Source organism: Ammospiza nelsoni, chromosome 1 (assembly GCF_027579445.1).
Source record: "Ammospiza nelsoni isolate bAmmNel1 chromosome 1, bAmmNel1.pri, whole genome shotgun sequence".
Taxonomy (NCBI): Eukaryota; Metazoa; Chordata; class Aves; order Passeriformes; family Passerellidae; genus Ammospiza; species Ammospiza nelsoni.
The window spans coordinates 119,858,880-119,886,788 of NC_080633.1; the positions used below are offsets into that span (position 1 = coordinate 119,858,880).

General features: G+C 39.4%; 1 protein-coding gene across 1 annotated transcript in view; it reads right to left on the reverse strand.

Moving 5' to 3' along the window:
- CPA6 (carboxypeptidase A6) overlaps nt 1–27,909 on the reverse strand; it is an 81,449-nt gene that overhangs the window by 34,175 nt on the left and 19,365 nt on the right. Inside the window, exon 2 of the mRNA XM_059478102.1 lies at nt 11,027–11,102. Coding sequence (XP_059334085.1) covers nt 11,027–11,102 — 76 coding nt within the window. The remainder of the gene's footprint in view (nt 1–11,026; nt 11,103–27,909) is intronic.

A 27,909-nucleotide genomic window follows, 5' to 3' on the forward strand; every position in this document is an offset into this window, starting at 1 on the left:
TCATGAGTTAAATGGTGCTAAATGCTGCTTACAAATAAAGATCATCTCACTGCACTAACATCCTATGTTTGTTAGTTTATCTGGCTTTCATATTTTGATAAATTATAGGCACCCAGTGAAATTCCCCCCTATTTCAACATGGGTAATTTCACTCATGGTTAATATGTGTGTTTGACTTTTACAAAGAGCATGCCATATGTGTATTTGACTTTTAAGATTTATTCCTAAAAAATATACATCAGAAAGGGTAATTTTGTTGCTCCTAGAGTAACAGTCTATCAATCAGCTCAGCTTGAGCCATCTTCATAAAAATGAAAACAAATTGTTACATACAAGCTAAGAACAACTGAAGTGTCTCCTGGCCAACTGCAATTTCTAAGCACATGAAACTGAAATAGAAAAAAAACCCCAACAAATCACAACTGATATACACCTGAAATATGTCTTTGTTCTTGACAGTTACTCAGGATTTATTATGGTGAAACTCTCCATCATCACGGAGGTGATAAACCAACCAATATTGACACTGATAGTTATAACATCACCAGACTTTTTAAGATCTGAGGTATTCTAATGGTCCCTCACATTACTGCCTGTAAGTGAATATCAAAAGCAGAAGCGATCTTCTTTTAACTAATGAAATCTGTGGCATATTGCCACTATCCTCCTTCGGTGAAAATGCAATATTTCACTCCTGGCATTGTCCTGGAAGTGAGACAAAAAAAATCCCATATTTAGAGTGCAAGTCATTCTGCTTCAACTCAGTTCCCTGTTTGGGTAATTTGGCTCCTTTGACTCCCACTTCTCATCCTTTCCAATGTAAACAAAGCAGCCAGTGATTCTCTGGGAGATGTTACCTGTGCTGTCCAGAATACCACTCCAGTCACTGGCTGGATTTTGCCTTACAAAGCATTTAACAAGGAACATGTCTCTCCAGCAGACATTTTATATATATTGCAGCTGTCAGCTTGTCCTTGGTGTGACAAGCACATAAAAACTGACAAACAGAAGATGGATTTCAGAGCAGGCATATTTGGACTGAGCAAGTGCAACTATCTTCTACTCACTGTGATCTTCAGGGTACTTCATCATTGCATCTCCCATGGATACTGAGGGTCTTATTGAAGTCATCACTCTTATTTCAACATCATTTCTCTCACAAATATGCCTTGGATTTCCATGCTGGGCTCTGCTGGTTAGTGAGTGGCAGTGAAATAAATTGCTGTCCCATCCTCTGCCCTCTTTGTGATGGGGTATTGTCACCCCCACACACTACACATGAGCCTTTATACAGTATCATAGAGTACCAGTCAGTGCCAAAAGATTTCTATTTGCTGTATGGCTGGTAGGATTTGCTAGGTGGAATGAAGATTCTCCAGCTGCACAAAAAACTGATGCAGAAATCCTACAAAACTCCCTGAGTGTACAGCCAAATACCGGACCCTCAAAATTCACCTGGTATCTTGAGGCTAGAGGAAAAGCAATATGCTTTAGAGCATGTCTGCAAACCTAAATATTCTCATTTCCTTTACAGAACACTCTTATTTGCACATCTTTTCTTGTCTTTCAAGCAGCAGGTTGCCTTTAAAAGGTGTTGGGATGTTTAAAGCCTCTGGATAATATGCAGAGCCCAGGCAAAATTTTTCAGCAAGTTCAGAGTTGGGACCAGGAGACCAATTACTCAGCACCTGCCACTCAAGTGTAACCAGGAGTACACATGAGTGTTCTCAGGGACAGTGGTGGCTCCCCAGATGCACAGGGAATGCTCTTTCCCAGAATCTCACCGGAAGCATAGGCATCCTGTTGCTTTCTATGAGGAAAAAAATTTTATGCAAGAGCACACAGGCAGGTCTCTTTTTCCAAAGCATTTAAACACATTATTGCTTTATTTAACAAAGACTGTGTTAGAGATTATTAATTTTAACTACATAAAAAGTAGTTGTCTGTTCTTTTTTCAACCTCACTTGTCCCATTAAAGTCCCTGTGGTTCAATATTTTCTTAAGAAAGCCAGGTTTCTTTGTAGGCAGTTTCTCTTTAAACTGAGGTGTTAAAGACAGCTCAAATAAATCTATCAGCTCTTACCTGGACACCCTCCAAGGTATAGCAACCCTGAACTCATTACTCATGTCTCTAGGTTTTGGTCAGTACAGTGAGGAAAAGTCAGCACAAAGCAAAAAAGGACAAATATTTTAAATAGATTTGGGTGCTTAACTAATAGGATTCAGAATTTCTTCCAAAGTTAAAATTATGCAAATAATTTTCCAAGAATACAAACACTTTCACAAATGGTGTACTGAAAACTCTTTTGCTCTGCCAAGACAGAAAGCAGAACAGGAAGATTTTTATTCACTAGTTCAGTTTTCCTCCAGCTCATTCCATGCCCATGGAAAGGAAGCCTGGGAAGAAAAGAGTCTCACTGTTCTTCCCCACAAACACTCTCATGGCTGCATAAATCCTACAGTCTTTTTTTTTTTTTTTTAATACAAGTCACTGAAATAAATCCCCAGCTTTTTTAACCCATGGGGTTTAGGCTGGTCTTTGAAATTAAAGCCATTTTCTTGGGCAGTAGCCTCCAGTTGTCACTCACTACCTTTTCATAAGCAGATGTTTAATTTCTTCTTCCATTTAGCCTGAAAGGAAGATGCTTAGTGCTCTCATCAGGTCTGCAATTATGTATCAATCAAACAGATGATTGATGTTTGTCATGAAAATAACTACAATAACTTTGCCATAACTTACATTTAGTATCTGGAGAAAATAGTTTCTGATTTATCTGTGCTATTCCCCATGAGACAGTAATTTTGTTATATGTTTTATTACCTAGCAATTCCAGTTTTTATTCCTACTGAGTTGTGTCCAGCAATACATCTGCTAAAGATGGCCTTGTCCTTGACATCACCATGAATGGATTTCTTTCAGAAATGCTGTCAACTGTAAAGTTCAGAGTATAATTATTATTATGGTGCTGTCAGTTGAAATGGCTTGGCATTTCTGAGTCTCTTGCAAAAAGGAACATGCAGTCAATAATGAAAACAGGGGTGCTGTTTGCTCATGGGCTCTTTCAGGAAATGTGGGTTTCCCATTTATATCCATGTACTCATGTATAGGTGCATAAATACCCTAAGCAGTCATGAAAGCCATTAGATATGTTTTCAATTATAAATCCTATTGTAGAAGGCAGAGAGTAGAAGTAGAAACTGCTTTAGTCTTACTGGTATCATCAGAGGTCTGACCACCTGAGTTTTTATCCCATAATACATGGGAAACACAGCCACTTACATGTATGCACACAAACACCCCTCACACACACATGTACAGTGTGCAACAGAATTTTAGACTTCTGTTGGTACATCTGAAAAGAAAGAAGCATGCAGGAATGACTCCTGTTCACTCTGACACTGCTGCATAATTCCAGCAGTGCTGTGGTTCACCTGGGAAGTGCAGAGCTGCTCCTCTCAAATGTCTTCACCCTTGCAAATGTTTTCAGGACCAGGACTGATTTCATTCTCACTTTCTCCTGCCAATTAAGGAACTTAATTGACAGTTCTGATTGCCAATCAGCTTCAGCTGTCCTTTATGTGCTGCAAAATGGTCCAGTGGCAATCCAGTGTGGAATTCCCTGGGCTTTCTAAAAGGAGTTACAAGGCAGTCCCAGTGCACAGTAATTTAGGTTTCTGATTGAGTGCACTAGACATTTTACTGGCTCTAACTTTTCAGTATTTATTTGCTTTTCAGTGAGGCTGGTAAGAGTAATTGTGCCAATAAATCGGGAATGATTCATGGGATTGCAGCAACCATAACAGTGGCAGGAGCAGAACAAGAACAATGCACAGATTGAAGTTTAGAGTTTTGCAAATCTTTGTGGAACTATAATGAAGTAATGGTCTTCCCACTCTATTTACACTGGTATAATTTTACACAGGGCTATACATTGAAAAGAACCTGTAGGCTATTCCTCAAGAGAGTCACTGAGATAAAACTCATACCCAATTATATAGTAACTGAGTATCTGTTCTTACAAGTACAGATGCCACAGGGCTAAGTATATTTGAAAGATGTGAAAAAGTCTTTAACAGACTCATTAAAAAAATGACCAAACCCTTCTTTTGTTTATTGTTAAGCTATTTATAGCTTAGTTCACATTGCAGTTATTGCTGCACTGCCTGGGAAATGGAACAGTAAGCCCTGGATTTGATTCTGCTTCCACTGGGAGTGTGCTGATGCCTTTGTTGAGCTCAGGCTCAGGCTTCCCCAGAGGAAGCAGATTCCTTCCATCTCAGAAAGCCCATGCTTTCTGTGTCTTGTGAGAACAAGGCTTTCACTACCTGGGCTATTCTTCTCTATCTTGTATTTTCACACTAAATTTTTTCTGCAATGACATTTTCCTTCTGAGCCTGGCAAGTGGTTTCCAAACATGTATTTTGATATATCAATGAACACCTTCTGTTGTCAGCTGATGTTCCTTGTGTATGTGAAATATTCTAATATCTGACTGGAACACTAACCATGAGCTAGGGTAAAATCTAGACTGAAAACTAAAGTACCTAAAGCATCATTTGCTGTAGGTGCAAAGTAAAATGCAGGCAGCCCTGGCTGCTGAGCTAGTTCTTTCCTTTTGCAAACTGGGCTTTCCACTTGGGCTGACTGGTTTTCTTACTGCATTTTCAAACAGGCTTTTGTCCTCTGAAGCCTTTTAAAGCATTTTCCTATGGAGGTGTAAACTATCAGATTTATAGCCAAGTGATCCTTTTCCTCTATGAGACATTTTTTCTGATTCCCTGAACTGCAATGACAGGATCAATTCAGGGATTACAATGGATAAGCAGCTGCTGTACGGGCTAGAAAACAAACAAAAGGGAATGGAGTTCTGGCTTCAAGGCCTGCTAGGCTGGCTCCTCCCAAAGTTGAAGAAGTGCCTGGCTGTGCCCAGGAATTTCTTTTATAAAAACCACTGAAGAATGAGTGGTCTAACTCTATTATGCCAGGAATGTTCACAGAGCAGTTGCTTCTTAGCTACCTATACAAACAGTCCCGATCCCAGTCAGGCGTTATGTGATAAAAAGTGCTTGTAGACCACTGATGGAGTAGAAGTTATCACTCAAGGCTCAAATGAAGTGCTACTTCAAAAATAATGCTTACAAAGGAAAATTCCAGAGCAGATAAACAGAATCTGCTGCATCTGAGGACCCAAGAAAATCCCCATTTCTTTGCAAAGCACTTGGGAATGTGACATTTGTTTCTGTCATTCAGGTTCAACAGAATTAAAACCATGAAATGGCTCATAAATCAGCAACAGGCTCCTCAAATTGTCTTCTGAACAAGAAAGAGCAGGAAAAAATAGGCAGTCATTGGAGAGGTGTACAAAGCAGAGGGACAGCACATGGACAAGAGGAGTCCTGGGGAACAGAGAATGGGCAGTAATATTCATGTTACTGTGGTGCTATCATCCTACCTGTTTCTCTTTCATTTTTTGATTACTGTAATAATTTGGAAATTATTAGAGTGGAACAGTGAACCTGTAAAAATATATTTCTGGCATTAAATACTAAGAATTAAAGATTTGTACCATATATATAAAAAAAGAAATTATTTGTAACAGTGAAGATCCCAACAGAATATGTTAAATTCAAGACTGGTACCTGTGATGGCATTACAGCAGCAGCCAATCTAAAAGCTGGACAGTGATGTACAGTTAGGAAAATAAGTAATTCCCTGAGTTTGCACTTGAATTGTCAAAGTATTTGCTGCATTTTAGTCCATCACAGCCCTATGAAAATGTTCCTCAGCACTGCTATGCCACATACTTGTCATACATGTATAGGATACTTGCATACTATACATCTTGCATGAAAGCCAAGGCAGGAGCTCCAGCAACATTTACCCCTGTCATACTCACATCTACCCCAGTGGGCTTTGGGATGAGGTCTGTGCCAAATGTGTCTAAGGATGTGGGTGCTGCTGCTGGTAGGAAGCCCAATTACCAGAGTCTTATTTTTCTTCCCCACAGAGACTGAAAGAAATGATGTAGGAACATGCTGGGGACCAGAGATCCTGCTGTACACATACCGATGGCATGTGCCAGCTGCTACTACCTCTGTCACTCAGTGAAAACCAGAAACTGCCATCTCCTGCCTCAAAAAAGGCCATGGCTCTTGTTCCCCACCTGCTCATTTCTTCTGACCTCAGACACATATTGCCCTAAGAAATAATTGCATACCCAGCACGATGCACAAGAGTTTCTGAAAACTTGTTCTGGAGAGATGTAGTCCTACAGTGAGGGGCTGGTGGGGAGGCACAGGGAACCCTACTCAGCCTGGCTGAGACAAGAGTGGTCTGGCCCAGAGCCCCCTCCTTCTGCTTTGAGCTGATCTGACTCATTATATTTAGGCTTCTATATTTATTCTTTACTGTAGCTAAGTTTATTGGTTGAATACATGCACATTCAGGCAATTTTACAGAACTTACAGCAGAAAAATTTTTATCCCTACAGCTGGCTATTTTTACTGGCAGTGCAGATATACACGCTATGTTCACCCCACCAGGGAAAAAAAAAAGCAATATTCTGTCACCTCAACGTTAACAGAACCAGCCTATGAAGGAATCCATTTATAATAATGATTAATAACAAAGTACTGTGGGCAATGGAGTTACAGACCAAAACTAATTTGTGGAAATTACTCAGCAAGTGATTATGACTAATGTGATTTGCCACTGGGCAATTCATGAACAAAAGTAAAATGTGTGGAATGAAACTTTCATTATCCATTATTCACTCACTATAGGCAATGGCATTCATACAGTAGCAGAGCCTGGACAATTTGGGTAGAATTCAGGGATTTGTTACACCAAGCATTATATGGACTATTTTATTTTTCCCCTTAAAAAGGGGGGGCAAAAATACCTCCTGAGGAATACCTCCTGAGGAGCTCCAGATGCTAGGTTTCAGATGTTCTTAGGGACTACAACTTCTGTAAAAATGTGTGAATTAACCTTATAGCTCAGGTACTGGTAGAAGAGCAGTCCTTGCTCTTGTCATCAAGAGGTTTCCATGTGCACGGAAAACCTTCAGTAGTCCTTGAAATTCTTGTATGAATTTTGGGGGTTATGTTTTAGCTCAACTGTCACTGTCCAAGTAAATCACTGGGGACACATTCTAAGATACTTCAAATACATAGAGACATATAGCCAGTTCCTGGATGATCCTTCAAAATGTCTCAGTGTAGGTTTCTATAAATGCACATTTAGGAAAGTATCCTTTGGTCTCTGGTGCTTTTCTGAAAAGGGATGGACCTTGCTGACCTCTATGGCTTCAGCATGGCAAAAGGCAGAGCTCTCACCACTTCCTTCCCTACTGCTCTGGTGTTAGAGCAGACTGTAAATGACAAAATCCACTCAGGAAAAATCAGTGGTAAGGACAGTAATTAAGAAGCTGGCAGATAAAATCAGTGAAATTTTATTTATGACTCACTGCTGTTCTTTCACTGCTGGTTTATTTTCTTCTTGGTTCTTTTCCCTTTGTCCAAATCAGTAGGCAATAAGGAGGGGTATCTTTGCATTTGCTTTATTCTTTCCCTGACACCAAAATACATTGCCCTTGCAATAGGATCATCAGGATCATTTTTTCAAGCTTCTTTGTGGTAATGCCCTTCAGAAGGATAGGGTCATTTGAACTGAACAAAGAGGAGTTTTTCTTATAATTCTTTGGGTTATGAGATGTATGCTGGAAGAAAAGGCTAAATCACTCTGCCATACAAGTGTAAATTTATAGGATGGCTGAAATGAGCACAGAACACCACAAGTCTGTGGAAAACCTCCCTCCACCAGACACAGCGAGGAGGAAGCCTGGGACTGGAGGGATTATGTTCCCCTTGCCTTATTACCACACATGGTCTGTTCTGTGCAAGGAAATCCTGCAACAGGCATACAATCCATTTGTGCAGAACCTATTCTGTGCTTGCACTCTCCTGGGAATTTATTCCAAATATTTATGTCGTGCATGGATCACACCAGGGGTAAATTGGGCTCCCCAAATGACTTTTGCACTGCAATTCCTGTTTTACTAATTGGGACTAATCCTGACATGCCAAGAGAATGTAACTTTTGGCCCTCTGAAATATACCTCATCTCTAATAGACCAACTTTCCAGGGTAGAGAAAGATGTCTGAAATCCAAGTACATGTATTCTTCTCAATTCAACAGCAAAAATTATATGAGTTTTATTTTTATGGACTTTTCTTATTCTTATAATAATGACAATGGTAGAGAATACTATCAGGCCACATCATAACTCAGGTTGAAAACTGAATTTTGCACAACACTGAGTAACATAACAAAACTGTAATATCTTGAAAAGATCCTGGTTCCATCTTTATTTCCCCCTTGAGGAACAGAATGCGTGAGTAATGTAGCAGGTTGGTATTAATTTACTGCTCAAACCAAAACAGATTCAAAGGAGATGTGTCTTTAAACTAGTTCTGGTTTTCTGACTCAAAAATGAAGAAATCCAAAGTGCAGTCTTTGTAATTATAGCAATTCATACATCTCTGTTGACACTCCTGCTTGTATTTCTGTTGTTTGTCAGGCATATTGTGGTAAGATGGCAACAGGACTATATCTGGGGTTCGTTTGCAGCTTATTTTGCCCTACTGAGGGTTTTGGGGGTTTTTTTTGGTTTTTTTTTTTGTGCACTGTCTTCCATTTTCTCCAGAGCATATAATCAACATTGTGCTTAAAGGCTCATATTTAAGAAACAGAACATAAATCCCCTGTACATTGAATTTCAACCTGGAAGGCTGGGGGTGAGAGAAGGATGGGGAGAATTGACATGGAGACTTAAAAATTGCACAACTTCAAATACATGGTTCTCTTCAGGCAGTGGGGCTGCCTGACAGCTTGCAGCCACAACTGACTTGTGCTGCTATTGTAGGGACTGGGCATTTCTGAGGAGTGTCATTATTGATCCACTTCTTCATGAGGGAATAACTTGAGGGTTTTTTGCAGGGTGGAAATATGATAAATTAATGTTAAACATATCTATTACTTGTTATCCACTCGGGTGTCTCTTCCACCCCATGCAGATGGGCAGTGAAGCAGCTGCCGATGGAAGAGCCCTAAGACCTGACAGGCAGCCAAACCCAGCCTGTGCTCATGAAACTGGGTGTCACTACACTCTCTCTTTTTTGAGTCATCCTTTCAACCCCCTCAGCTTAGTTTCTCATCAGAATCAATCATTTTCTAATTAACTAGTCAGATTCTGCTGAAGTTTGCCAAAATTTTATTATCCTGCTCTCAGAGTTACAGTATGCAATTATTTATTCAAGTTTCTACTGCTCCCACTTTGATTTGAAGGAATCTCTTTCTGGGAGCCTAAGGGAGCTCTGTAATGAGAAACAGTTACAGGAAGGTGAGCAACCCCTTTGCTTCTCAGGCTTTACAATATGAGGAGAAAGGAAAAAAACACATATGCTCCCTCTTTATGTTCCAACTTCCAGGGGGGAGAAATTAATGCAAAAACCAGCTTCCACATCTATTGCTCAGGTTTATGGTGGGTTTTTTTCCTAACTGAGAGTAAAACAAGTATCCTTTTTGGGGTGTTACAGCAACTTTCACAGGAGAAGGTCAGGTCCTTAATAAGCAATGCAGAACAAATATGAGATTATATTCTTTAGGAGAGTTGGGCATTACAGTGCAAAGTGTCTAATCCATGGCATCATGACACTGCCTCTTTTGAACATTGAAATTTTTCATTCAACATGTGCACAGGCTGGATGTCTTGAGAATGGGGGTTGAAAGTACAGCATCTTGAAAGGTGAACTAACCAAACACAGTGTTAAGAAATGCAGATGTGATGAAGACAGTCTCAGCTTTCCTACTTAAAGCTAGTAAGGTGTCAGTGTCTTGAGTACTGGGGTATTCACAGCAGTAAGCCTTCTCCTGGGCTAAGGTACCTAAGGTAGCTCAGTCCTCTTTCTTTAAAGCACACTAGCAAGATAGCTTCATCATAACTGAAAGATGGGAAGGCTGTAAGAGCTCTTCTAACACCTTAGTTTTGTTTTATTTGGCATGCAGACAGAGACTGGATTTACTTGTCTCCCAGATGTTAACCATTGGACTAGAAAATTATATGCACCTTCATTTGTTCCTCACTGAGAGCACAATCATTTATGTACGGTTTCAACAACAGAGGCAGAATTACATCACAGACTGCCTCATAGCTTGCTGGAGTTGAAGGCAGTGAGCAGCCCAAAGCTTTTGCACATGCTGCAAATGCTGTGGCACTCAACATATTGATCCAATTGTTACTTCCCTGATTCTGCTCGGGTTAGGCTGTTTTGGTGACTACTAATGAAGCTTATCCCTGTCCCACAGTACCTGGGGGCAGTGCATGTGCATGGTACAGTCCTTTTTTCAGGACTATAGACCTGACTTACAGGTAGTCCCCATGCTCTGGCACAGTGGGCCAGGCTGCTGTGGAAAAGCTGCCTCTGCCTTTGTAAGCTGTGCCAGCAGAGCAGCATGCTGCAGAGTGCTCCTGTGCTGCACTGCTGCAGTGGCACTGCTGCTTTTCATTTACCTCTGCAAGGAAAGGCCAGGGAAGAAAGATTTTGGCTCCCTGTCCTAGACACTCTGTTATCTGCCTCTAAAAAATTATTCTGCCAGCGAGATTCTTAAACTGAGGCCTTATTTATATTACTCTGTGTGTTCACAATATGAACTAACTCAGTGTTTCAAATAACAATTGAGCAGATAGTGAAACAACTATGTATGCTAGCAAGAAGTGGAAGAGCAAAGAAAGCAAATTTACAAGTATGGCACCTGTATCACTTTAAGGAAGTGTTGTTAATTTTGTCAGGCGTGATGAATCTAATACTTATGCTATTTTATTGGTAAATTAGTAATTTAATGGGCAAATACTTTTTTCCAGATAATAAAATAATTTGAAGTGCCAAATGAAAGGCAAGAAAGTGAATCCACTACAGTCTTCAAAAAAGATCATAAAAACAAGATGAAAATAATCAAACTCACCTTAAGCCTGTTGAATGCAGCCCTCAGGATCTGTGTTTCCCTCTCGCTCTCAGGAACAACTCGTATGACTTTATCACTGCCAATAATAGAAAATTGAATTGGCACTTTAGGACTCCTTGCAGCAGTACAATGGGACAGTAATTAGGTTCAAATAGCTACTGTAATTGTGCTCTTTTTCAGCACCTGGACAATGTTGGGTCAGCTGGAGCTCTGCTTCTAAATTTGCTTCTGGATTATGCACTTCCATAGAAATGATTTGCTCTTTACAGGTCAGCGTCAGCTTGACCTTCCCTTTACATCCAAATGTTTTGTTCATTCCTTCTAAGTTAAACCATTCAGTCTGACATCTTCCATACTGAACATATGCCTCAGATTAAAAAAAAAAATCATCTTTTTCCAAAATGATTGATCTGTTTCCGAGGATGAGATTAAGTAAAATACATTGTTTTTTCATGTTTAAACCTTTAATGGACCTTGAAAAGTTCATTGTTTCATGCATTCAAGAGGGGAGTTGACTTGAGAAAGGTGATCTTCATATTGAGGCATGCCTTTTGCTTTATCAATTAAAACTTGAACAAATTTTGTGAAGTAAGTAGCTGCTCATACACGCTCAGAAGGTTCTAGAAAATAGTAGCTGACTTTATTCACTTTCTTTAACAGGGGCTGAAATAGAGTAAATTTAAGTAAGATACAAGCAAGAAATTCTTTGCTGTGAGGAGCACAAGAACTGATTGCCCAGAGAAGCTTTGGATGCCTCATCCTTGGAAGTGTCCAAAGCCCCGTTGGATGAGGCTCTGAACAACCTGTTCAGGTGAAAGGTGCCCCTGCCCATGGCAGGGGGGGGCTGGAACTAGATAATCTTTAAGATCCCTTCCAACTGAAGCCATTCTATGATTTATGATCTCAATGGACATAATTTTGCAAACAGGAAACAAGAAACTGAATGACCCTTCAATGACCACCACCTGTCATGACCTATGGGATGCTGGAGACCACAGAAAACAGAGGGAACGATCATGTAACTAAAATATCAGCCATACACAAGAAGGATGAAATAACTTTAAGTGGCCAGTGTGAATTCTGGCATTTTCCTACATTTTGAGTTTTTAATTTGTACTGTTGATAATCAGTACTTCCAAGAGACCTTGGCAGTCATGCATATATTTATTTCTACAGTTCCACCCAGTAGCCACAGTACCTTTCAAACAATTTCTTTATCTACAGTTTCTATATTATCTGGGAATTTTAAACAGTAGAATTTCCCTTGACATTGAGAGTTTTGACCCTCAAGTATCCTGTGAGCTCTCCTCCTTTGCGGAAGGTTCTGAGTCTGGTGAGAAGACATTTGGCCAACTAGAAACAGCACTGCTGAGTGCGCCCCTCCTGGCTCACTGTTCCAGGAACGCTCCCAAGCTGCTGGTGCTCACAGGCACCAGGTCTTGCCTTTGATGAACTGCGGCTACAGCCCTGGTAGGACTCACCTTTGCTGCAAGAATCCTTAATGCATACATAGGTAAGCAATAAATACTGCCAGATCAGAAGAAAGCACTACTAATAAATTCTGAATGGTCAAGTGGCTTACATGTTTCTGGAAATAATTTTACCTTACCCCCTATTCTTTTTTAGTCTTTTCTCTACAGTCAACATTTGCTCTCCCTTTTCTGTCTCAGCTCTCCAGTTTTGGTTCTCACCCCTGCTGACAGGTCCCAAACCTTGCAACTCCCAAATGGCATTAAAAAGTTTTTGGTCCAGTTAGACTCCAGGTACTGCTGCAGTAACACTGATGTACCCACAGGTGTGGACCTCAGTCCATTTGCCTTGCCTGCTGTTGACCTTACTGGGCAAATGGTTTATGCCTAAGGGAAAAAGATTTCTGAGAGCTCTCTTATTATAATTTGGCAGCCCAAAAACTTAGGAGAAATTACTATGCTTCCAAGCCAAATTTAACCTCCTGTTTTGGAGCTTGCACAGAGAGGAATGAATCTCTTAGAGTGCTACAACTGCTGCATCTTCTAAAGGAAAATAGATGCTTTGAATTTATCATACATACAAGAGTAATATTCTTTTCCATTACTCACTTCTTTCTAAGTACTAAATTGCTTTTAAGAAGAAAATAATGAAAAAGGAATAAAGCAGTAATGATTGCCCGCGAAGTTGATGTAGCTAATAAAGATCCATCAGACATTTCTGGAAGGATTGGTACAACCCACATATAAAAAACAGATTTCAATGAAATAAGTAGCTAAGCATGTGTTACACAGCTGTAATGGAATTTTGAAGGAGTGGATATCACTGAGGTATGGTCTTGAATTCATGCTGTAAACTGCCTTTGATTAGCTCAGCAACTCTGTCCTTTCCAGTGTAATGAAAAACCTGCCCTGGAGAGGAAAGTGTTGGTGCTGTGACAGATTGATCGCTTGACACAATGTTGGGAAATGCTTCAAGCTGTGGCTGAGTCTGCTGCTAGAGAGCTCATAGCAAGCAGTTTAGCAGTTTAGCATGGTAATTTCAGTATTTATTAAAGTATTTATTAAAAGATGGTTAAGCCATTATGGCAAAGCCCATTCAATTTTTGTGCATGCAAGCTGTGGGAATACACTGGATTCCTGAGAACTATCTGCTAACACCCACTTCAGTAGGCTGGCTAGTCAGTGCATAATTATTATGCATTCTTCAACAAAGCACTATAGGAAATCTAGCTTGACCTCAGACATCTACATTAGCTTTATAGCTTTTCTGGTTACATTTCACATTAAAGAAATCCAATTATTACCTTAAATGCTATGTAATACACACTGAACTTAGGGTAGAAATTCAATAACACACCCACTATTTAAAAGCCAACAAAATCTATCAAATCATGTACTAATATGGTTGATAAATGGTAGATGCACCCCAAACACTCAGGACCATCCCTGTATCCAACTAGGGAAAGTTTTACTGCCTGCAGACATGTCAGCAGTCTGCTGATTTATGCAGGTAAGGTTAATTTTCTAACCATGATGCCTCTAAATCTTTTTTTTTTAAACCCTATTTAAAAAAATTTCTAAACAAACAGCAAGATGAGATGTATTTTGTATAAATTAGTGCAGAAATTTATATCCAGCATGACAAACTTTCAAATTACCCTAGCAATTAGGCTAATGGAATTTAAAGCTAGGACTTAGTTAGATCTTTTGAATTTTGTGTAAACATTAAACTGTGTTGAAAGCCTTTGCCAAGAGCAGCGCACAAGCTTTGGTAAATGAACTGACTGAAAGAGTGTGGTGAGCAGAGTAGAAGCCAGGCTGATGTCCCCAGGCACAGCCCTGTGTCGGAACAAAATGGGTGACCAGCTCTTGGCCAGCACTGACATGCAATGACTCCTTTTTTTCCCTTCATCACCCCCTGACATTTTTCAGGAACAGCAAGAGGAATGACACAGCTGCTTTGGAAACACAGAATATGCTACGTGGCCCTGGGAAGGGCAATACTTCCTGATGCCAATGGGGACTTAAATTCTTGGTTTATTTCTTTGGCTTTTTCATTCACTATTTCTCCCATTTAATTCATAGTTTTACTTATCTATGAACAGACCAGATGGATCTAAAGAAACTATTTTGCAGCACATCTACGACTTCTTTACTGATGGAATTAGCAGTTCTCTCTCATGAAACTTTCCTGATGAAGTCACATGGCATGAACTGCATTTATGTAAATTCCTCATTTCCTTCAGGAAAATCCTTTTTATTGTTTTATTCTCCTGACTAATGTGAACCTTAATCACATCTGTGCTCTCCCACGGAATTTAATAAAAGCATGTTTGCAAAGGATTTACAAGTATTTTAAACACAGTTTAAGGAGTGATATGCTATAAATCAAATACCTATGGAAAAAATAGGAAAGAAAATACATCCCCACTTACAGGCATCCATTCCTAATAACAGAGGAGGGATTACAGTTCTGGAGAACAAGCTACCATCGTTGCTGCACTTGGAGGTTCATTAAGGCTGAATGACACGTCTGAAAAGATCTACAGTATGAAAGCCTCTTGTCAACTCCCAATATGCCATCAGTTATCATTTGTGATGAAAGATCAATTGCTTCATTCCCTTTTCTCCACTAAATTCTGATAGTCAAGAGGTTAAGAAATAATAAAACATTAATGTTTTTCTCTTTCTCTGTTACAGGGATGAAGAGTTTTAACTGTGATTCAACAGTGCTACAAAATCAAGACAGACAAATAAGGCTGGGCTTCTTCCTGAGACTGGTGGGTACATCTGGAAAGGGAACTTTACAAAACTTCCTGAGCCCTTCATTATGGTTTTCTGTATTACAGCAGATGCTGATCCAAACAGAAGAGAACACCATTTGCATTGTCTAGACAGCAATGTATATATATTTTCTGCCTTTTAGCTACTAAGGCAGGAAAACTGAGACCATTCCTAGTATGAGAAAGAGCTAGCTAATTTATATTTCTGCCAAAAAATAGGTGTTTGGGTAATGTAGGCAGAAATGCTGAGGAGGCAAAGTATGTTATTGCCTCACATTTATCAGCATAGCACAGATGACTTCTTGGGAAGCTGAACTTACATGCTACTTCCCAAGCATGAAATATCTGAGTTTCATAGATGTTTTTCAGGTGTAAAAAGGGTTTCTTTACCCAGCAGGAAACTTTACAGACTAAAGCAATGCTATATTACTAGCAGTCTTCCTCTGCACAGCTTCATTTCAGAGACATATGGAATGTTACTATCTGCAAAAATTTCAAAGTTTTCATTCCAACTAAGGAACAAAGCTGGCCTCCCATGTCTCATAAACACTGGCTATAGGGCCACCTAGCTTAAACACATGAAGTGGGAAGCAATTGCTTCAGTGCATGTCTCTGTCTCAAAACAGAAAAATGAACTGTGTATGGTAATGAATGCTGTCTTGCTTTCATCAAGTGTCATCCAGTCATGTGCAAAAGAAGAGAGAAAGAGGGCAGTGATTCAGGGCAGAAAATAAAGTAAGAAGTAACAAGACCAATAAACACTTAAACAAACAGACTAAATTAAGCAACCAGCTGACAAGGAAATATTGTGCTAACTGTGCAGGATTAAGATCCACAGGGGAGGCTGCAATAATCTGCTTAAATGAAACAGCATGTATACTCATTCATATTAATTTCCTGAGAAACATACTGTAATAACATATTTGCATGAAACAGCTGATGATTGTTTAACTTGGATACAATCCTTCCAATGACATATTATTTGAACTACTGTTACTTTTAAGGAAAGAATCATCATCATTCTGGTAACATATTATTGAAAGGAACTTCTGCTATAACCCCATCTACTTCTTTATTGCCATGGCTTATGGCAATAGAGTGAGTTGCTCTGTGCTTTGTAAGGAAGCCAGGAGTAGATGGTGATGCTGTCAGGCCTGGCATAGACCTGACAGGACCAGAAAGTTTATCTGTACATCTGGGTGCTCCTTCCTCGGCCCAAAGAGGAAAGCTTCCCCGTTCCATCCTGCAGAGGCATGTTGAACTCGTGTGGTGGGGCCAGTCCTGATTAGACTGTAGCAAACAATTACTCCCCAGCCAGTGTCCTGAACAGATCTGATCACATCAGCTGCATACATTTTTTCCTGTTCTTCATCCTCCCTTTCACCACACTTCTACCTTGCTCACGCTACCTCCTCTCAAATAAACAACCCATCCCTAATTACTTTTCCCCAACTGGTCCCAGCTTTGCTATATGGGTACCCAAATCTGGCATTTCTAGGTAATCTCAGCTTCATGTGGTATCACTGATAGGGTTACCCAAGTACTGTTGCCCAAAAAACATCCCCAGTACTCCCTCTCAATCACCTGTGGAATTCAACCTTTTCTCAAATACCTCCTCCTTTACCTTTTGCAAGATCCAGCTGTACTTGACAGTGCTCTCTGAATTTTTGTCAGCTTCTCAGATTGTCATATTCAACAATTTCTCATGTCATGTCCCATCATTTATCCATGTCTTGATCACTCAGAGCCTGCACATTCCTGCAGCTGCCATCATTCTGAAGTCCACACAGAAGCTCATTGGCCTTTCTGAGCTTCAGAGTTGCTTCAGTTCACGCTAAGCCCCATTTATATTTTGAGACAAGTGCTCAAGATACTATTTCCAAATTAAGCATCTCAGGACTCTGTGCAGCAGATTTTCTCTTGGCCTTAGTGAAAGGAAGAACACCAAATCCATCACAAAATTGTTATAGAATTTAGATATTAGAATTAGAATTTAGAATTATAGATACCAAGAGCAGAAAGGTGAAGGGGGAAAGGTTCAATGGTAGGGGACTGCATGAAACTTGCTTCCCAGACTTCCTTTAAGACCTTGAACAAACAACCACAGGTCATTTCCAGTGAGGTTCAGGGCCAGCCTGGCAGAAGGCTCCTCATACTGAGCTCCACATGCTTTGTATCCATTCATGAGTAAAAACCACAGACTCTGTATTTGGTTAGAGGCCTTTGATGGTGGCTTGGTTTGTCTGCAGCAAGACCCTGGGCTCTGTCGTGGTGGGTGTGCTTGAAGCACAGATATATGCCAAAGCCTGGCACTCAGCCTGAGACCAGGCACACGCCTGCCTGCAAAGCCTGATGGACAGGCTGGGCTGCACAGCCATGCTCAGCTGGCAGTGTAGGCACGGTTCAGCTCCCCACCCCTATAACAGGGATGATCTCATCCTTTAAACTTGTGAGAGTATGGAGACCCTTTAAACTTGTGAGAGTATGGAGACACAAATAAACCCATGGCTTTTAAACTTCCTGTTGGCCATGGTAAGGGGAGCAAGGCAGGGACCATAGGTGGAAAGCACTATATACAGCTTTCAGAGAACAAAATTCTACAACTCTTCCTAAATATTGAAACATTCTGCATTTACTCCATAGCCTTCAATGATGTTGAAAAAAAACCCTTTTCTGTTTCAAATAATATAATATTTTCTGTAGGGGGATACAGTATGGGTAAATGAAGGTGGTATCAAATGTAATCTTACCCCCTAAAGAGTTGCAGCTGAGCCAATTACTAAAGAGCAGGAGCAGGCCTGATGTTAACAGATCACACCTGTAGCCAATCAGAAAAGTGTTATAAAAGAGTGGATTGGTTGGCTAAGGGGGGGAATGGGAATCTGTTGGCTGCTGTGAAGAGTCAGTGCCTAGAGGAGCTGCCTATGAGAAACATCAAGGAGGTATGAAACTCTAGCAATATGGAACCTTTGCAAGGTAATGACAATAGAACTCTTGTAATATAATTACAACGTTTTCTACATCTCCTTTTTTTTGGTGTATTGATATTTGTAGAATAACAGCAAGGAATTTAAACAAGAGGTGACCATGCTCTTTTGCTTTGGAGACCACTGTGGAATTCTGAAATATGCTCAAAGGTTGGAAATAACCCCCACTTTTGGTTGTTCAGGCAAGCTACTAACCTGGAAAATATGAAGTATATCTTTGAAAGTATATAAATGAAAGCAATCTTCTACAGTCTTAAATGAAAATTTTAAACTGGTGGTATTCTGATAAAGTTGCCTAAATTCAGTATGCGCTACCATGAATAAAATACATTAAGATGGCTATTTTAAAAAGTGTGCTTATATTAAAAATTCCATATACCCAGAAGTAAGTAAATAGCTTTTTTTCTGATACTAATAAATAGCTTCCTTCATACCTGTGTAAGCTTTAAACCCTTCCATCTGAGTGTGTGAGGTTCATAGAAAATCCTTAATTTATAGAACATAAACTATCTGGACTCCACTTTTTATAAGTTATGGTTTTACTTGACCTTTACTTGCCACTGCAGTCAAATACTTGCTCATTTCCATCTGTGTAAAAGCCACTGAATGGGCACACGTAATTTATTGGCTTTGATAACTTTTTTTCAAGGATCAGATAATATTTCTATCTTTGAAAAGCAGAGAAGAAGAAATCTTATTCTTATTTTCATAAGTCACGTTCTTCACTTAAATTTGTGTTTATTTCAAATTTTTTCTCTCGTCTAATCTAGAGAGAATATTTATTATAAGTGGCCCAGAAAGAAAACAGCTTGTCAAATTTATTACATAATTTCCTTTAACAGCAAAGAGGAAGACCTTATGACCAGTAGGTCTTTCCTAATTGTACTCTGTTCCTCTTATTATAATACATATAATGCTTTTAATATATTAAATCCAAAATTATTTCAATCTTTGGAGAAATAATTTAATAGAGTAAGAGAAGAATTTTGGTTGATGAGATATCTGGAGATCATTTCATCAGATGTCTCTGTAGCTCTTCTCTGCACCTGTTCCTGTTTTCTGCTTCTCAACATGGACCAAAAGCACTGTGTAAGTACTGTTACTCCTCTGAAAATTCTCATACAAACTCAATTTTATGGTCCTAACACACTGAAAATCACAGTCATCCTGTGGCTGTATACTACATTGCTGGTTTTTCTCCTTGATCCAACCAAAGGATTTGCAGTAATAAGGAGAAATTCCTATATATATGATCTTAAACTTGAACTATTGCATTTCACCCTAGTTCTTTTAATTCAGCCATTAAGTCCATCAAGTTCTCCTAACTTGAATGTCTTGAGTCTTTATTGAATAAATAGCTTCAGAAAATAACTGAAAATAAAAAGAAAAACTGTATTTTTTGTGGGTAATGATCATTCAAAGCATAGAGAATGAGGATAAAGACCATGTAGCAATTCCTGCTGCTGAATGGTGCCAAGTTTGGAAGGATTTGGTTATTCCTGATAGGCAATCTCTTGAGTTCAATTTAAAGCCTTGATCCTCAAGCCCTCACAAAGCCTTTCAGCAATAGGAGGAGGAAGCCTTTACTCATTACTGTACTTGGCCCTGAAACACAAATAACTTGTAAGCATGTGCTTGTAAGTGTATAAAAAAAAGATCAGAGGAATTGCCTCATACATATTTTAAAAAGTAAATGTCAAGATGGTGAGCTTAGATTTAATTTAGGGTTTATCATTAGTGTTTCCTATGCATTTATTCATTTATGCAAGTTACAGCAAGAAAGATGAAAATATTTATGGAGTAAAAAATGTTATGGTGTGAAATAGTGCTGCATGAGATGTCTGTAGCATGCTAAGTTTCCCCAAACTATTTTATCATCACTTCTTGCCTAGTCTGCTTCCACATAATGATTATATATTTTAATTCATGGAAAGTACACTTTTAGTGTCACTATTCAAATAAAGGACAATGCCTCTCCACAATTTTGCAGAAGGACAGGATCTGTTTCAAAGGTTTCAAAGCTGGGGAATACAGCAAATTTACTGAAAAAAGTGAGGAAAATTGTAAGGAAATTCTCTTTTTGCTGGTGTTACTGCAATAGGCTGGCATTATTCCATTGATTTCCATGGAGTCTTGCTACGTTAAGAAAGAGAAAAGGCAGGCTTTTTTTGGTTTTCTTTTTTTCATTACATGACAATTAATTATTCCTATGTCTCAGATAAGCATAAAAGAGATCTGGGTGCTGAACTGTTCAGCACCCTATCAGAATGATAGTGAATTTATCACAGGGTGAAAAGGAGATTTTTGGGGTTTTTAGAATGGGGGTTCAGGGGGCAAAGTGGAGCAATCTGCATGAGTCCAGCCTCTCTCCTTCTTCTTCTTGGCCTCCATCTTCTGCTGTGATGTTGGCACTTCTAGATTGGTTTGAAGGAGAAGCTCACTGTCTAACATAGAGGATAGGTATTGGAAATTAAAAATATTGTACACATAGTTTTTAGTATAAAAAGATAACACCACCCTGGAGGTGGGCAAGAGTGCCTCAGGCTGTCCTGCTGAGCTGACCTCAGCAGGTCAGGAGAAAGAATTTTATAGATAAGATACAATAAACAACCTTGAGACTGAGAAATGAGGAGTTCTGACTCCCTCTTTGAGTGCTGGGCTGGGAAAAGAGACTTTCTAATGTATCTTGGGGTCACTCTGACCAGCTAGAGACCCTGAGAAACACAGGGAGATCTCTTATTTTCCCCCCAGGGACATGAGCAAGGTGACAGTGCTGACTTGAGATGCAATACTTTGTGTCCTGGTAGAGTGTCTCTGAGCACAGCAATGAGAAGAGTCCCTCAGCAAAGGGGCACTTTGCACACCCAGACTGAGGTCAAATGGCATTTGCAAATTTCCCTTCAAACAGGAGATCTTCCCAGGAGAAATGATACTGCAGGAAAGGAACAGATTAAATATATATAAAGCAGAGATGTATGGTAAATTCTTTGAATTAAAAATGCTGGATGGTTGGTCTCCATGACCCCTGGCACATTGTGTCATTTTTGCCTTCTTCCATTTGCCTTGAATAGGGAGAGCAGCGAGACAAACCTAGCAGTGAGTCTGCCGAGGCACAGCTGCACCTGGGGGTGTTTCCCAGTTTAATGCACAGCCTGGGTGTGTCTTGGCTTCCAGCTGAACCCTGGGTGACTCCACTGCCCTGTGTTCAACCACCTTTGCCTGAGAAAGGATGCAAGGTGCACACTGCTGAGCACCTCCGGGTATGCCCTGGAAGCAACCCACACTGTTGGGTAGCAAATGTTAACAAATGTTCTTTGCTTTTGGCACTGTCAGGTGTTGTACAGTAACTTGCTTTTAAAAATTGGAGGTGTTTTTGGATGCTTAGTTATGCAATGGGTTTTCTTTAAATCAACTTTCAAAAAATCTTTTGGAATAAACCTGAAAATAAAACTGTTTAATTACATTTTCAGTGAACATGGGAACCAAATGTGTGAAGCAGAAGGAGAGAAAAGTAATTTCCATGAATTTTTTTGTTTCACTCTAAAGAATTATGCACTGAAAAGTGCAGCTACAATTCTACACCACATATAACATATACTTCAAATTGCAGTATATTTCCTGACTCATCTTTCCTTACAGATATCAATCCAATTTCCTGTTGGGTATAAACAAATTAAGTGTGCATGTGCCTGCAATAAGGAGTTTTATTTTACTAAGTATAACAGATTTCTAATGTTCATATTTTTATATTTTTCAGATAAAGGCCAGTTGGTTTTTGGTGGTGTTTTGTGAGGTGTTTGTTTGTTTTTTAATATGAGAGTTAAAAACAACCCTTTGGAACTAGATGTAGTACTACAACAAGAAAGCTTATGATGACTCACAGACTGTTCTCTCCGAAGGACCGCTTTTCCATGGTGATGAATTTATAGAAAAGGTTTAGAAACCTTCTGTGGTGGGACAATTTTAGCACACAAAAAGGAAAACACTTAACCAGCTGCTCCAAGCAGCTTTATGGATGCTATTTATAATCTTTTTGCTTATAGATACATTTAAGCTGTTTTCAGGCTCTGTAAGTAATTTTTTTGAGCTTTTTGTTTGGAAAAACAGAGGTTATATCCATTTGTTTCTCACACCATATGAGCTCCTTGATAATCTGCCCAAAGGGAGCAACCAGCCCCTCTGGAGAGCCCATGCTGCCAGTTTGGGTGTGAGCTCCCAGCCCTCCCTGGCACACTCTCTGCTCACAGACCAGCAGCTCCTCAGATGATTGCTTGCAGCACTTCTATCAACATTTTGTCAAAAGCATAGAAAAGATATATTTTCTGTCTTTATTCTTATCTATGTGGAACCACATCTAGGATCTGCATATGAATATACAAGTCACCTTACACGTCAGTAAAACTAACAGTACACTAATTGCCTGCAGGAACATGGGGAGGCATTTGTATAGATCAAGAAACTGGAAAAAAAAAACCCAAAGATTTTTTTGTGATCACCACAATGACCTTCTTCATTACTGATTTTAAAGGCTGGAGACAGAAGCACAGTGGGTATGTAGAAGTGCCTTTGCTTTGATAATCTCCATCTTGAGGACATTGAATTTTGTTCAGTTATTTTTCAGGGAAGTGACAAAGTGGAGGGTTTGTTGTTGGGTTTTTTTCCCCCATTATTTTAAAAGTCAAGTGGGTTTATATATTATCAGGGGCCTCTCAGATACACCCATGGTCAGCTGTATTTAGGAGCTGGGGTGTAAAAGCCAAGTAAATTCAGTCTGCTGGACATGGGGCTGTCTTTATAAAGGCTGTGGAAGACTCCCAATGCCTTTGCATTGTCTGGCCCATCAGGATAATACATTTCATTCTTCTGCATTTTCATAGCCATAAATTTAGGTTCCAACCTGGCACAAGGCTTCTCGGGGGCAGATTAAGGACAGCCTCAATCCCCAGTGATGGTGTAATACATACATCACAGTTCTTGCACTCACTCAGCTACACATCTTGATAAAAAAATGGCAGGATACTACATTTAAACATGTTTATGCTCGATGGCAAGTTTGCAGTCTCACTTAACAGCAAGGCACGGATGGGAAGGAAGAGTTTAACACATCACACGTACAAACAAGATAGCTGTGCATAATCTGATGGATCTGAATCTTTGAACTTAGTTGTGACGTACATATATGCAACCTGAAAAAAATCCAGGTTGGATTTTTAAAAACAAAGTCTTTACCTCTTGTTCTTCAAACCAGTCCTGAGTATCTTACACAAAATTGACCTGCTATCCTATCATTGAAAAATGATACCTATAGCGCTGAAGAAAACAAAAGCGTACCAAATGTAGAATACTATTTGAAAAACAAAACCAAACTGAAGGCTTGGAGAGGGATATAAATATTTTAGTGGCAATGAAATTATTTATTCTCTGAAGACAGCTCCCATAATGCAGCTGCACCAGCCATTAAGGCAATTATATTTTCCCATTTTTATAAGCTGCTTGAGAAATAATTTTTTTCCACTAGATTAAAGCTGTGTCAGTTCTCCACAAAATCACTTCTGACTTCAGGGATGCTGGAGTTACATGTTGAGTAAATCTGGGAATGCAAGCTTGTCATTTACTTCTTTATTGTGGTAATAGTTATTTTTGTGGGACAACTTGGAATTCTACAAACTTCTGTGCCTATTGGTTTGCTAATACCCTGACCTCACAGCATGCCACAGTAAAAATTCCCTAAGCAAAAAAGTGGAAATTCTGCTTTTGGTTAAGAGAATAATGTTTAGTTTAACTGCAGCTATTATGCTTGTCACAATTTCTAACCAATTCAAAAGGAGGCAAATTCCACAGGTCTTCCTGAGCAGTGCTGCAACCCTCCCACACCTTCTACCAGGGTGCTGAATAGACAGAAAGGTTTTATTGTATTATGGCAGTCTGAAGACACATGAAAGATGTTTGTGGGCACACAAGTAAACATTGCCCTTTCTACCCGCATGAATTCATTAACAGACCAGGCACAAAGCTAAATTCTGAATGGCTGAGAGAGAGCTCTTTGTGAAAATGATGAGCACAAGTGTCTTGGCAAAGCACATCTGTGTCCTAGCAGGTGCTTGCATCACCTGTGGTACCGGCACAGCTCTGCTCCACATTGTGCCAGGCGCCCTGACCTGACACAGCCCACAGTGAGAGATGGGCAGCTCAAGACTCTTCAGACTGATAAAGACACAAATCACCTCCTAGAAAACCTCTCTTCATCATCTATACAGTGAAATATTTCTGTAAGGACCAATGCAGCTTAGAGCACAATGCAGTTAAGCTGTTTTACGTTCTCTCTCTCTATAGTAGATATTCTATTTGATATTCTATTCCACTTTATATTCTATTATTTATATTTTATATTAATACCTTACATATATTAAGGCTCTCTGTTTTCTTGCCTTTTTCCTCCCAAACTTGCTGTTCTCCAATTCCAGGGCTATGACTGCTTTGAGCACTTTAATTTGGGCTTTGCACACTAACTAAAGCACTCTGCACATTCTGATCCTTCCTTGAACCAACTGAGAATGACTTTTATTCCTGTTTCTCATTAGCAGAAGATAAATGTATATTTTTAAAATAAGGGTGACAAATAAGGATTAACAGGCAATGAATAAATTAACAAGTCTTGGAGAGGTTATTTATGTAACCAAAGAGAGGTAAAATACTTCACCAAGGAATAAATGCTGTCCATAAATTATGGCTGTGTTGAGAGGCTGATATTTAACTTCAAGGCAATCTGTGTTTATGACTGGAAGGAGAAAGATTTATATTAAATATTTAAATAATAAACTATTCTTTAGAATATCTTTCAAAGGAATTTGGCTTTTTTTTTTTGTTGTTGGTGTTAATACACTTTGTTTTATTCAAGTCAACAGAGTTGCACCTGCTTGCATAAACTGATCATGAATTTTCTTATCTGCTGACATTTGTGTGCTCTGTTGGGGCAAATGTTCATTGCAGGATGTTTATCACCCAAAAATCCAAAGATCATTATTGGTATCTGTTTAAAATATATCTACCTTGCATGGGGACATGGACAAATGAATCTTTCTGCAGTACGGTCCTCACAGCAACATTTTCAATTCTGATGGCTTATATTTTTGTCCTACTTTAAAATATCCTAATTGTAGGGTGAGGTGGTGTAATACCCAACAAAGCTGTCAATATCAAAGTTCTCCCCATTGTACCAGAAGGCTGGCTGAGATGGAGCACTTTGCAATAAAAGTCTACACCTGAAACACAGGTAACAATGACAACAATGTGGACAAGTGAAAAATTATGTGGCATTCTGAAAACTTTCCCATTCTGCATGGAGAGAGAAGTAAAACATTTCTGGTCAGAACTAGATGATCCTTAAGGTCCCTTCCAATGCAAACCACCCAATGGTAAATTCAACCAATAGCCCAAATCAGCATGGAGATAACTCAGGCAGCATGTGAAATCTCCTGTCTGGGCTTAATGGCAGTGTGAAGGGAGTTTACTGCATCACCTAAACATCCTTAATACAGTGTATTTTAAGGATTCTTTGTTCTTTTCTGTTCTATTTTGAAACTTCTCTTCCTCTGTGGCAGAAAGGGGCTCTAGAATTGGAATCATCCACACTAATGTGGTCTGCATGAAATGAGTTATGGTATTCTGACTTCTCATAGAAGAGGCTGTAGCAAGATCAGTGATGGTTAGCAATTATTAGGTTACACTCTGGATGTTGGAATAATCCAAATTTGTAGTCCATTCCTAGCAGATTCATTTTGCTGTGCTTAACATGGTAATTACATATTTCGTGTAGTCTGTTAATACAGGCATAAACTGCTTGTAGTGAGCACTACAATTAAAGCTGCTCAGGTCTGCCTGTTTTCCGGAGAAAAAGCAAGGTCACTTTCAGATCTCATCATTCATATTTAGCTCATCTATCGTATTTTGATTTTGGAAAAATTGTGGAAGTTAAGCTAGTCTTGTCTAAATCTTTGCCAGCTGTACAGAAAAATAAATTACATAGGTATGCTAGATAATTTGCTTTTAATATTTTACAGAAGCAGCAAAGATTGTGTTAATAAATCTTACTAATATTATAATTAGAGACAATGTAAATAAAAATACAGAATAATAAAATATTTCTTTAGTAGTAGATTTCCAAACTTTTTTTCCAAACTACCACTCGACTGAGAAACAGCACAGTAAATGCATCCAAGCAGCAGATTAAAATATTCACACCAAAATGATGTCAAGCAGAAGCTTCGGTAAGGCAGTTCCAGCACAACAAGGAACCACTGAACAATGTTAAAGGAAAAGGAGAAAAATCAGAGAATTTTTGGTTGTTTTTGTAAACAGAAAACTCTGAGTTTAGCTCAAGGAGTACAGCCTTGAACAATAAGAAACACATAGTACAAATGAGTATTAAATGAACAACTGCATTACAGAGTTAGCAAAGTGTTCGGTGGTGCTGTATGAAGGGCTGTACTGCCGGAGCCTCAGATAACTGCAGTAATCCCACTTGCTCTGACCAGAGAGAGTTTCCTGCCTCCAGCAACTGTTTTTGTCATGCCTAGAGCAAGACAATTCCCTTTGCCTTCACTTCATGCCTCAAGCGCTTTAAATTCCTTAAATACCTCTTGATGTGCTTCCAGAAAGCATATGCAATATAAAATTGCTTTGAGATTCTCTGAATGCTAGTATGTGTCAAAAGGTGGTTATCTTAATCATAGCATCTTTATCAGAGCATTTCCATTTTGGAACAGTCTTCTCACCCAGAGTTAGCTGGTCACACCTGTGCCAGGTGACAGCCAGCTGAATACTTGACTGGACAGTGTCACTGCACAAGGAACAGCAGTGTGCTGCTGAAACATTTTAAATTGTCCTCACTGATTCTGTTCACCTTTTTTCAGTAAACCAGAAATCCAAGGGGGTGTGGAGATTAGCACAGTGTGGTGTGGAAGGGGATGTTTTCCCCTCTGCCCCTGAGCAAGGAGCTGTGACAGCTGTGCTCAGTTTACTACAAGGGAAGCTGCCACGGGCAAACAAGCAGGTGCCTCCTCTTAAATCTTCAGCTCAGTCTCAGAAACCTCTCCAGGGCTGCTGGGACTTGCCCTGCATTTCTTAAACCCACTCATGGTAATATGACTCCATTTATAGTAATTTCATAAGTGAAAGCCTGGTATTAACCACTCTTGTTATTGGAGAATTTCTATTTCTTGTTATTGACGTCTTGGTTTCCATAAAGGAGGGGTTCAAAAGACACCTTTGCAAACGAATTAAAGGAAGAAATTGATACTGAGAGCTCCTGCTTTTCTATTTTTGTGTTGGGTGTGGTGTAATTACTTCATTTTTAGGCAATACAAATCTGATTACAATGTGAAAGCATTCATCTGAAAAAGGAGCCAATGGCTGAGTAAAACTTTTAAAAATGTGCAAAGAAAGGAATCATGGATAGATGGAACTACTCCCTGTTATACCCACAAATTACAAAAACAAGACATCACAAACACAGCAGTTCCATATTCTCTTCCAGGAGAATCTCAGTATCTTTATCAATGATAAGTGATGGAGAGTAGGAAGAAACCTTTGCTGCAGACATGCTGTTTAACAGCTGCACCATTCCAGACACCTTATTCTTTAGG